The sequence below is a fragment of the Tupaia chinensis genome, unplaced genomic scaffold, assembly GCF_000334495.1.
Source record: "Tupaia chinensis unplaced genomic scaffold, TupChi_1.0 Scaffold143687_1, whole genome shotgun sequence".
Taxonomy (NCBI): domain Eukaryota; kingdom Metazoa; phylum Chordata; class Mammalia; order Scandentia; family Tupaiidae; genus Tupaia; species Tupaia belangeri.
The window spans coordinates 704,020-717,227 of NW_006203535.1; the positions used below are offsets into that span (position 1 = coordinate 704,020).

The 13,208-nt window shown below is 34.0% G+C and overlaps 1 protein-coding gene across 3 annotated transcripts in view; it reads right to left on the reverse strand.

The window, feature by feature from the left end:
- Positions 1-2,804: 2,804 nt before the first annotated feature.
- The window catches only part of LOC102498463 (putative ATP-dependent RNA helicase DDX60), an 83,784-nt gene continuing 73,380 nt past the window's right edge, over positions 2,805-13,208 (reverse strand). For 2 of the 3 annotated variants that reach the window (XM_027766786.1, XM_027766788.1), the window contains 4 exons: positions 10,283-10,425; positions 8,873-9,021; positions 3,734-3,796; positions 2,806-3,634 (listed from right to left, as the gene is read on the reverse strand). In XM_027766786.1, the coding sequence (XP_027622587.1) occupies positions 3,535-3,634; positions 3,734-3,796; positions 8,873-9,021; positions 10,283-10,425 (455 nt within the window). In that variant the 3' untranslated portion in view covers positions 2,806-3,534. Of the gene's footprint in view, positions 3,635-3,733; positions 3,797-8,872; positions 9,022-10,282; positions 10,426-13,208 lie in introns of all 3 variants that reach the window. The other variant, XM_027766787.1, reaches the window with a different exon arrangement.

Sequence of the window (13,208 nt, forward strand, 5' to 3'; positions counted from 1 at the left end):
ACGCAGAGCCCCGGCCGCGCAGGGCCCCGGCCGCACAGGCCCCAATGCAACTTTACTATGTGCATTTAAAGCAGTTAATTATAGCTACTTGAGTTTATGAGAGATAATATTAATGTGATAGTTGATTTTCTTTAAGTATTATTTATTTTATTTTTTATTATTATTGTATTAATTTGACCAGAAAGAGAGAGAAAGGTAAAGTGAGAAAGCAAGCCACCAGGTCCAGGACTTGAACTGTATCAGCCATGTGGAAGTCCAGCACCTTAACCATCACACCACCTGCTGGCCCCAAGTGCTATTTGATTTTTAACAAAAAATAAATTTTATAATAGTATATTTACTACTATCATTGTTCTGGAAGATTTAGAAACAAGAGAAGCCCATGAAAACATAAATATTGCCCTAATTCTCCACCACAGATAACCAGTAATAAAATTTTGTTCTACATGCTGCTATGGTCTGATGTTTGTGTCCCTCAAAATGTATATTGTTGAAATGCTAATCCCCATGGTGATGGTATTAGGAGGTGAGGCCTTTGAGAGATGATTAGGTCATTAGGCTTGAGCTCATGAACAGGATCAGTGCTCTTATGAAACAGAACCAATGGAAGCACCTGTGTCCCTCTGCTATATGAGATTAGAATGAGAAGAGGCTGACGATGAGGATTAAGATCCTCAGCAGGTGTTGAATCTGCTGGCACCTTGATCTTGGACTTGACAGTCCTCAGAACTGTGAGAAATAAATTCCTGTTTATAAGCCATAGGTTTTTAGTATTTTGTTACACCAGCCCAAATGGACAAAGGTATGTAATTTTACTCTTTCTCTTTTCTTGCTATTTTAAATATGTATAAATAATATGTTTTGCAACCTAAAATAATATGATATTTATATTGAATGATGGTATCTACTTGTGTAAATAATAAAGTACCTAAACAACCTCACATTATTAGAGGTTATTTTCAGCTTTTCACTAATAAACTTACTACAATATGTATCTATTTTTAAGATAAATATTTGTGCTCATGAATAAGGATAATATTTTTCTTAAGAAATTTATCCTGCAGTGGATTTACACATCAAGGAATATAAACTTTTTAAAATCTTTTGAGATGTACTGCATTTTGCACCCAGACTACAGATTTATAATAATAATAATACTAGGGTGCCTCTTTCTAAAGTAACTGAAAAGATTTAATTCTATTGCAAGTTATTATTTTTTATAAATACACATTAATGTTCAGTCAACTTTACATAAACCACATAATGTTGACTATAACCATGTATGATTGTTTAACAATGTTCATTGAAAATAGTTCTCAGGAAATCTGTAGATGAAAAAAAAATTTTTTTTGAAAGGTTAATGGTCCCCTGGTTCTTTTATTCTATATTTCAGAAGGAATTACAGTTTTTAGAAATTATATGACATTTCATTTAAATCCAGTACATTTTTCTCCTCAGAATTTTGCCTTAGGACATTATGAAAAAGCACTGCTTGCCATCTGTGCTGGTGATGCTGAAGACTACTAAAATGAAGAGAAGGATTTGTAGAATTACATACTCCTCTTTATAGACATATCAAAATATATTTTTTGATAAATCTAAGCTATTTATTTAAGTTAAAATTGGGCTTGATTCCTATCTTTAAAAAGCAATTGTGGGACCAACAGTTAACATAATGGCTATGTTGCTGGACTCCCATGTAGTCGACTGCAGTTCACGTCCCGGACCTGGTGGCTTAAACTCACGCCAGGCGCGTGTGCATGCGTGCCCAAGATCCCAAGAGGAAAATGGAGGAGAAAAGATTGCAGCGCAACCATCCCTCCGGGGGTTGATTTCTCCCTTTCTGTCTCTCTGTCTGTCAGCGAGCGCACATGCCCTATAGCAAAAACCTCTCCAAAAAAAAAAAAAAGTAATTGTTAGGCCTAGCCTTAATGATGAGTGTCTTCTAGATGCTGTGCTTCATAGGCTAGGACCTCATGGGAGGTCAGGTTTAATTCCTGGTTCAATCTAAAACCAGGCTGAATGACCCACACTTCTCCTCTCAGTTACTTGAGGAAACCAAGACAGGAAAATTACAAATATGTGGCTCCCCTGGGTAACATAGCAACACTCTTCTGGGTAACATAGCAACCCTCTTTCAAAAATGGTCAGATGTGGTCACACATGTCTGTGGTCCTAGCCAGAGGCTGATACAAAAGAAAACAGTGAGACCTTATCTAAAAATAGAAAAAAATTATAATCAGCATTTCAAGCTAAAAATAATAATTGTTCAAAACATTTCACATAAGTATTAGTTTTCCAGCTAACATTCTTATATAAGTTGAGTGTTCCTTATTCAAGATACTTGGGACAAGAAGTGTTCCAGATTTGGATTTTCTTCAGGTTCCAAAATATTTGTGTATACATGAAGAGATATATCTTAGAAATGGGACCCAAATCTAAACATGACATTTATGTATAATCATATGTCCTTCTATACATAGCTTGAAAACAATTTTATGCAATAGTTTGCTTTGTGGTGTTTTCATTAAAACCCATCAAATGAAATCAGGTTTGGAATTTTCCACTTGTGTTAACCCTTGAAAATTTTCAGGTTTTGGAGTGTTTTAGATTTCAGATTTTCAAATTAAGAATGCTCAACCTGTGGAAGAAAAATACTGGAATTTCCAGTTGAAATGTTAGCTATTAAAAAAAGACTTTCTTCATATAATGTCTTTCTTTAAGTAGTTCAATGGTTGTACAATAATTATGACATCCATATTTTAGCTAGATAATATATTGCATTTCTTTGGTACACCATGTTGTTATTAACTCAAAAAACAAATCTGGACATAGGTAATGAGAGAATAACTTTATTTGAAATCATGATTACTAGGTAGAGGGGGCTCATTGCAGTGGGTAAGGGTCATTACAATCTGGGAAAGAGCTACTGCGATGGGGAGATACGGCAGTAGGAAGTGGGGGCTGTTGGAATAAGGAGAATGGTCTGACTATACAATCTGCAATGTCTCAAAGATCAGCAAAAAAGGATTTTTCTTTTATAAGGATAAGTAAATAAGCCTAGAAAGAACCAGGCATTGGGGAGTGGGTATGATTGGATAGTCGATATGAGAAAGTCTTTGGTTGATTGGATAGTCAGTCTGGGACAGTTGAATGTCACTAGTTTTCAGGAGGAGTAGTTAGGAAGAGGTTATTCAGTGGAAGTTCAGTCTGAAGAAGGGTCAAAGTTCGAGAGCTGTAAGGAGGAAAAAAGCTTGAGTAGATTTTGGTCAGTTTGGCGGCTATTATGTTCAGACTGGGGGAAAATGGTTTAGCTAATCATTCATGATACAAAAATGGGAATTTGGAAGGTGGATTAGGCATTGCCATTGGAAAACAAAGTAATCTGCAAGTCTTATGTAAGTTACATGAGAAAGATTGTTTTTTGTAAATCAAATCAAAAGCCATTTCTTGAAATGTAAAGGGCTGGGGGAAATCTTGCCATCTAGTTTCAGGAGCATAGTATCTGAGTACAGTTTAACACTGCCAATATCTTCATTTTTTCCAAAGATTTTTCTTGAATGTTTCATTTAGTTGTTTAAATGCCAACACAACATTGTCATTTTCATCATCACATAATTCACTAAGTGAAATCCTGCAACATAGTAAGTGTTTAAATTATTAACATTGTGATTTGTCCTTAGCAATGTTTTACTGGTTATGTGATCTACAAATGCAGAAAAACTTACTATACCTGATGGACTGAATAACAAGTGTAAAGTCTCTGATAAGAGTAAAGGCATCTCCGATATTTAACCTATATGAAAAAAAGACAAAGTGACACTTAAGGAAATGAATTTAGTTTTAACTTAAAATAAAGGAAATAATAAACAACTATTGATTTGTTGGCCTTTCCAAAGACACATTAAAACAAGATATAAAGAGACCATAGAGGTCCAGCCATGCACTGAATGTTGCTGCTTGGCACACTGAGGCCACATGAGAGCTCTGGATTTGTTTTCTGGCCCAACCTGAACAACTGGATTTGGTGGGGTGTGCCTGTAGTCCCAAATATTCAGGATGCTGAGGCAGGAGGATCATGATATAGCAAGATACTGTCTAAAACATCAAATACACACACACACACACACACACACACACACACACACACACACAAAGACTCCAGAAAAGTGATTATACCCTTTGTATCTACTATTTTGCTATTATCAATTAATCCCTAAACTGTAGTAAAGACACAAATCATTTATTATAAAAAATACTTCTTGTGTTCTTATATATTAGCATAATAATAGCAGAGTTAAATATTTCACATACATTAAAAAGAGTCAAAATATGAGTGATGTCTAAAAATTACAAAATAAATTGCTCCAAGAGCCCATCTCTGAAAAAAACAGCAAAAACTCACAATTAACTTTGTCAGGCTTCAGAAAATATTCAAAGGTTTAACTGAATCAAGTAAAAGGTAGGCAAACTTTTTGTCATTTTTGTTTTCCCCTCCCCTACTCCTACTCTCCAGCTCAGTTTAGTGAAAATCCTGAAGACAGAAGCCTGTATTCCTGGTGTGGGCTTATTTGTCTCTGGATTCAGGGGGTGTAAAACACAGTGAATATTTGTCTGTCTATTCTAACCTGTCTTCGGGTTGCCTACAGGAGTGAGATGTACTTGTTTTTATTTTGTATAACTTGGAATTCAGGGAGGAAAAACAGTAGGTATTCCTTGAAAATGCTGTAAGTCAAATTAGGAGCTTTCTGGAGCCTAGATAAAAGATTAGCTGAGAAGGATAGTGGTTAAGGCACTGGACTCCCACATGGCCACCGCAGTTCGAGTCCTGGATCTGGTAACTTGAAACTCACACTGGGCACATGTGCATACATGCGTAAAAGCCCAAGATGAGAATGGAGGAGAAAGGATTGTGGTGTGGCCACCCCGCTGGCAGCGGGTTTGGTGGTGGTGGTGATTTCTCACATTGCCTTTCACTGTCTCTCTCTGTCAACTGTCAATTCAGCAAGCACAGACACCCTATAGCAAAAAAACCTTAAATTATACCAAAACTTACAGGATGCAGCAAAACAGTGCTGAAAGAGAAATTTACACCAGTTAATACCTACATAGAAAAATATGGACGCTCTTAAATCCACAAAACAATTTTACCCCTTAAAGCACTAGAAAAAAAAGAGCAAACTAAAGCTTAAGCTTTCAGAAAAAAATAAATAAAAAATATAATAATAAAAAATATTGAGTTATATGAAACGTCATGATAAATTTTTGCATAGAAAAACATAGAAAAAATACATCAAGCGTTTTCTTATGACCCAATAAAATAACAGAAAAACACATAATCAATAAAACAAAAGTTTGTTCTTGAGACTCAGCAAGTGGCCTAGTGGTTAAGATGCTGGACCCCCAGATGGCCAATTACAGTTTGACTCCAATCCCAGCAGCTAAAAAATTATGCTGGGCATGAGTGCATGCATACCCAAAATCCCCAGAAGAGAATGGAGAAAGGATTGTGGTGCGACCATCCCCCTTGGCAGTGATTTTTCACTTTCCCTCTCACTGTCTCTTTTTGTCTCTTTCCAGCAAGCACACATGCTCTATGTCAAAAAAAAAAAAAAAAAAAAAAAAAAAAAAAACCTCAGAAAACATTAGCTAGACTGACAACAGAGATGTGAATAGGAAAATAAGAAATAACATTGAAGAAATTACTACCAATGTTACAGAAACAAAGAGTATTATAAGAGAGCAACTTGAACAATTGAACAATTGTACACTAAAAATAAGATAATTTAGATGAAATTACTAGAAATACACAAATTAACAAAACAGAATCAAAAGAAATAGAAAATCTAATGAATCTATGATAACTGAAGAGGTTGGATTGGTTATCAAAAATTTAAACTAAACCAACAAGTAAGAGTTCAGACTTGCTGTTTTCTAAATTCTACATTCAATAATGAGGTCAAACATTTAAAGAAGAATTAACACTAATATTTATCAAACATTTACAAAAGAATAGAATAAACAAGAATACTTCCTAACTCATTATGTATACAGTCACTATTAACCTGCTAGCAAAGCCAGACTAAGATGCTATAGAAAAAGAAAATTATAAGCCAATATACCTTATAAATATAGATGCAAAAGTCCTCAACACAGTACCAGCAAACTGAGTACAACAACATATTAAAAAGATTATACAGTATGACTCAGTGAGAATTTTTTCCAGGAAATCATGAATGATTCAACGGAAGAAAATCAATCAGTGTAATTCACCACATTAATAGAATAATGAAAAGCCATGTAATACCTAAATACAGACTAAACATTTGAAAAATTCCAATTTATGATTAAAAAATCTTTAGCAAACTAGAAATACAAGAGAACTTTCTAATATAAAATTTAGAAAAATAAGTATATCTAACAACATGCTCAATGATGAAAGACTAAAAGTTTTCCAAGATCAGGGACAAACCAAGGATGTCTTTTATACTATTGCTTTAACATTTCAGTGGACATATCAAGCAGAGAAATTAAGTTGAAGAAAGAAAAAGAAAGAAAGAAAGAAAGAAAGAAAGAAAGAAAGAAAGAAAGAAAGAAAGAAAGAAGGAAGAAAGAGAGAGAGAAAGAAGGAGCATACAAATTATAAAGGCAGAGGTAAAACTGTATTCACAGATGACACAATTTAATATACAGAAAACCTTAAAGAATCTAGAAAATTAAAAATGACTCTTAGAGCTAATAAACTAATTTATCAAAGTTGTATAGTACTAGATCAACACTCAAAAAAAGCAGTGTGTTTCTATAAAAAGGCATATACTTTTCAAAAAAAAAGGTTTTTTTTTACAATAGCATCCAAAATAAAATACTTAGGAAAAAATTAAAGAAGTGAAAGTCTTGTACACTAAAAATAATAAAACATAAAAAAGTAATGTATAGAAAACATAAAAAAGGATAATATCCCATGTTTGTGGGTTAGAGGATTTGACATAAAGATGGCAATAGTATTCTAAGTGTGGTCTGCAGGTTGACTACAATCACTGTTAAAATCTCCACAACTTTTTGTAGAGATGGAAAAGCCAATTCTCAAATTCATATGGAATCACAAAGAACTTAAGAGAGTCAAAACAATATTGAATTTTTAAAAAATGGTCTGAAGATTCACCTTCCTGATTTAAAAGTTATAGTAAGCAAAACAGTGTGGCACTGGCATGAGGAAATATCTAGCTAATGGAATAGAACTGAGAGTTCAGAAACCTGTACATCAATAGGCAACTGATTTTTTTTAAGAAGGGAAAAAGAGTTCAACAAACAGTGCTGAAATACTATATCTATGTTCAATGAATGAAATTGGAGCCGTACCTCACACCCAATAGCAAAATGTATTCAAAATAGGCAAACGACTTAAATGTAAGAATTAAAACTCTAATACTCTTAAAAGAAAACGTAAGAATAAATCTTCATGACCTTGGATTTGGAAATGAATTACTAGATATGACACCGTAATCACGAACAACACAACAAAAAAAGAATTGGGCTTTACTAAAATTAAGAATTTTTGTGCATCAAAAGACATTATCAGGAAATTGAAAAGCCAACCTACAGAATGAGAGAAAATATTTGTAAATTATATATCAGATAAGGGTCTAGAATCTGGAATATATAAAGAACTCCTACAATTCAATAGCAAAAAGACAAAATACACAATATTTTTTTAAAAATGAGTAAAGGACTTGAATAGACATTTCTCCAGAGAAGATATAAAAATGTCCAATGAGTACATGCAAAGATGTTCAGCATCATTAGTGTGTACAAAAAATATAAATCAGACACCATTTTATACTCACTAGAAATATATAGAAATTATAATAAAGAAAAAAAGGAAAATAAGTGCAATAAGGTTGTGGAGAAGTGAGAACCCTTGGACATTGAGGGTGGTAATGTAAAATGGTTCAATTGCTGTGGAAAACATTTTGGCAGTTTCTAGACATAGAGTTGCCATGTGGCTTAGCAATTCTACTCCTAGGTATGCGCCTAAAAGAACTGAAAACAGGTACTTAAATACATGCATACATGTACATATCAGTACCATTGATAGTCAACAAAAGTTAAAACAATACAAATGTTCAACAACTGGTTAAATAAATTGTGTATATGCATACAATGGAATGTTATTCAGCTATGAAAAGAAGTGAAGTACTGATACATGCTACAATATGGCTTAACCTTAAATTATTATAGTGAAAGAAGTCATTCACAAAAGATCACATAATTGTATGATTCCATTCATATAAAATATTCAGACTAGATAAATCCATGATGACAGACCAGACTGGTAGTTATCAGTAGAAAGGGAAAAATGGAAGCTACTTTTTGGTAAGTGCAGACTAAGAATGCTTTGTAGCTAGATGGAGGTAGTACTTGCAGAATACTGTGAATATACCAAATGTCACGGAATTGTTCACTTTATGATGGTTAATTGAATGTTATGTAAATTTCATTCCATAAACAATTTTTAGGGCCAGCATTTTGGTGGTTAAGGTGTTGGACTCTCACATGACTGACCAAGGTTTAAGTCATACACTTGGCAGCTTGCTTTCTCACCTTCCCTCTCTCTCTGTCTCTCTTTGGTGAGTGTGTGAGCCCTACAGCAAATTAAAAAATAATAATAAGTAAAACTGTATAAATAGTTCCTTAAGAAAATAATTTTTAAATAGTTCCAAATAAATCTCACCCTATTTATTCATCTTGAGTCATTTTATCTTATAATTATTCTCATAAGCTATAAGACCACAGCACCAAAAACCCTTAATTACATAAAAACATATATGCATATGTATATGAAAAATGTAAAAAAATAGAAAAGGTCACATACCCATTTTCTCTAGTCAAAGCTGACAGGGATCCCTTTTTGTAGAAGTTCAATGCATAAGAATTCAATTGACATTTCCTCCCATTCTTATATTTATTCAAACAAAGGAAAGGAAGGTTATTTGTGCTCACATTAATTGTTTGTAACCTAGCCTGAGGATATGCAGAGAATACATATTGTTAGCATTTTTCTTTGGAAATATGCTTTAATATACTACAAATTTTGATCATCAATATTCATTGCATCTAGCCAACTAAAATAATAACCCATTGTACATTTAGTGAAGAATTGTGAAACATTCAAAAAGCATATGCAATTTCTCCAAACTTAAATATATAATAAATGGCCAAGTAATATCAGTAAAAGTATTTTTGACATCACAGTGATGATATCTCTAATTTATTGAAATCTGACAATTATATGGTATTTTATAATATAATCACATTATATAATGTTATATAGTATTTTATAAAATATTTATAGCATAATATAACATATTAAAAAAAAGAGTAAAGACTTGAATGGACATTATTCCAAAGAAGATATAAAAATGGCCAGCAAGATATTACTATACTACAGTAAATTATATTGTACTTTACAACCTTAGAAATATACTACAGATATTTTTAAAATTCATTCTTTCTGAAGAAAATTCTTGAGCTTACAAGCCTATTGGCCACAGCTACATACAACAGTAATTGTGCTTATTTCCCCCTTTTTAAACTTATACTGCTTTTTCTTACATTGCCTTTCAGTACATGACTATCTGAACTTGACAAATAATACAATCACAATCTCCAGAGTTAAAGTTAAGCTTATCTCTCATCCACTGGTTATTTAGATTAATGGTTAGGGGTACAGTAAGGACTGATTTCATCATTCATTACTTCCCAAGCATGTGAGACAAAACAGCTAAGCAAAATGATTCATATTCTAGTTCTAAAAATTAAAGAGTTTGATACATATCTCTGTGTTATGCCATGTACAATTTATAGGTGTAGAGGTCATAAAATTGAGGTGAAACAAAACAAACTGCCCTCAGTTGGTTTATAGCAGGCCTTCTCTAACCTAAGCGTGCACTGAGAACTCAGTGGTTCTGTGATGATGCCCAAGACTGCCTCTGGCAGATAATATGGATGTTACTAGTCACACTTAGAAAAGCAAGGACAACGGTTCAGTGAACACAATTCACAGGTGATTGATTGTTTTCCTTATATAACTAACTTTTCTACCTTAAAACCACTGAAGCATAGAAAAGAATCCTTTTTCCCAATTAAGAGGAAAGTACCACTATTCTGGAATAAGAGTAAGATGACTTTGTTTTATTGAACCCTAGTAGTATAATTACGTGAAACTATTTCTCTCAAATGAATAAACAAGATAAAAGAAAAATTTACACCAAAATTCACTTACATCATTTATCACATTAATATCAAATAAATCTTGGTCAGTGATATTAGACAGACAAGCGAAAGGAGAGATAGCAGTTCTACTTTCAGCCCCGGGCATCAAATGAGAGACCAATTCGGAGTCTTCACATTCTTTACCTAAAAAGTCTGGTAAGAAATGAAGACAAAATTGTTCTATTAAACATAGATTATTTAAAACAAATAAAATATATTATACTGCTTTGGCTAGATAATGAGGACAGATTTCTGACTATCTTCCTATTCTAGATACTTTCCAAGGGGCCTAGTGGAGTCACACCTACAAACAATTTTACTATAACAGACCACATTGGTTCAATGATTTGGGAATGATTCTTCTACACTGTCCCTGGCATAACATTATGTGATACATAATAAAACCTTTTTATCTATGTTAAAGTTAAACTCAGGCATTCTAGGGACCAGCAGATGGCATAGTAGTTTTGTCTCTGAACTCTCATGAATTTGATCAAGTTCAAATCCTGGATCTGGTGACTTGAAACTCACTCCAGGTGCTGTGCGTGTGTGCCCAAGATCCTGAGAGGAGAATGGAGGAGAAGGGATTGCGGCGTGGCCATCCTCTCTGGGGATGATTTTTGTCTGTGTCTTTCTGGCTAGTGCATGTGCCTTATAGTAAAAATCTTTCTATAAGAAAAAGTTAAACTCAGGAATTCTTTTCTTTTGACTCTAAGTGTTTGGAGAAAAAACACTTGTACTTTAACAAATTACCCACCTAAGTATTCCTAAACCCACTTATAACTTGCAAGCTCCTGCTTTTAGATATCCCACCTTTTGGGGTCAGTCCACTGTAAAGACTCTTTACAATGACTGACAATTTTGTTTGGGTCTCCTGCTCTTAGAAATGAATGAAAAAAAAAAAAAACAAATCTAAGCATTCCAAAATACTTCAGTGTTTCTGGTTCTTGGCCACTCAGATTCAAATTACTTTAGCGTTTCTGGGTCTTGGTCACTCACATTCATGCTTGGAATAAACTGTACTAATTACTTTTACAGTGCTTGGTCATTTACATCAACAATAATTATCAAAGCTTTTGTAAAAAGGAAAATACTTGAAACCAGCAGGTGGTGTGGTGGTAAATGCATTAAACTCCCACATCACTGACCATGGTTTGAGTCCCAGATCCAGTTGCTTGAAAATCATACATGGCGGCTGTGCATGGGTGTCTAAAATTCCAGGATGCAAATGGAGAAGAGATTGTAGTATGACCATTTTCCTAGGGGGCTGATATCTCACTTTCCCTCTCTCTGTATGCCTCTGTCTTTCTGGTGAGCACACATGCCCTAATGACAAAAACTTAATTAATTAATAATTTTCTTTCAAAAAGGAAAATAGTTAAAAAGAAAGTTTAAAAATTGTGTTCCCAACCATCACTGTGAATACTTTCTTCCTAAAATAAATTTATTCTAGTATCTGCTGGTGATTCTATTAGATTCATCAATTGGTCAAACTGGGTAACTCCATGAATTTATCCACTCAGAAATTATTATAGATAGACAACATTTACAATGTAAGAAACATGAGACCAGCAAATAGTGTAATGGTTACATCACTAGACTCCCATATAGTCAACCCTTGTTCAAGTCCCAGGCCCAGTGGCTTCAAAATCACACTGGGCGCATGTGCATGCATACCCAAAATCCCAAGAAGAGAATAGAGGAGAAGGGATTGCAGCATGGCCATCTTTTATGGGAGGTGACTTTTCCCTTTCTGTCTCTCTGTCTCTCTCTGGTGAGTACATATGCCCTATAGCAAAAATATCTCTCTAAAAATAAATTTTAAAAAGGCAGGAAGCATACTACTTCATTGAACACTAGTGGATTTATAGAACTGTAGTAAAAAATAAATGCCATTCACCTATTCTTTAAAATAAGTTTCATTATCAGTTCATTTTCTCAAGATGCTATAGAGCTACAAAAATGGCAACATTTCTTGTATTGGAGTTAAATTGATATCAGAGCTTGATATTAGCTCCATTATTCATATTTCCACAGCAAGGAAGAAATTCTAACTTCATTTCCCAGAAGGCATAAGTAATAGAAGAACATCTCCAGGTCTTGTCAATTTCATTCATCTCACCCTAGGTCTGATGGTGAGTTTGGAAAATGAACTCTTTTCATATCACTCAAATGGTTCTCTCTCTCTCTCTCACCACTTTTTTCTCCTAGCTTCTACTAGAAGTGAGGGAAAACAGGATTTAGCCACTTTTCCCTTTTCTTCCTGGCTCTCTCTGTCTCTCTCTCTCTCTCCCCATCTTGGCATATTGAGTGTATTCTTCATTTCCAATGGCTTTACATTACTTGGCATAGATTATTGAATTTTCTTTTCATTTTTGTTATTTTTCTCCACGCATTATGTTCTTTCTTCAGGGACGAGGGCAATGTCTTGAGTTATTTGTTTGTTTCCCACAGTGTTCAAGGAAGTACAACATACTGGTAACAATTCACATACTGTAACCCCTTTTCTTATATTTATAAAGATATCCATATTTGAAAGTTTTAATAGCTAAAGAGTGCCAATATTTACCAAATCAATAGGACAGAAGATGGTGTAGAGTAAATACGTTTATTTTTTTTCTTTATTCATGATAGAGTTCATGCACAGACATGTGAAAGTGGGAGTATGAGAGAGAGAGATGAGTTGCCTCCACAGGGTCTGGTCACACTATGATCCCCTTCCTCCAGCCCTCCAGCTCACAGTTTCTTGGGCACTCACATGCATGCCCACCATGTTTTCAGGATGACCAGGTCAGAGATTCAAACCCTAGTCACTATATAGGATTCGGCTTCTCTTGAGCAGTATATTACCACTACACCACAGAGCTGATCTTAGAACAATTTTAGACTATGCAATAGTGTGTTCATTCTCAGTGCTAGAAAATATTAAAATATTT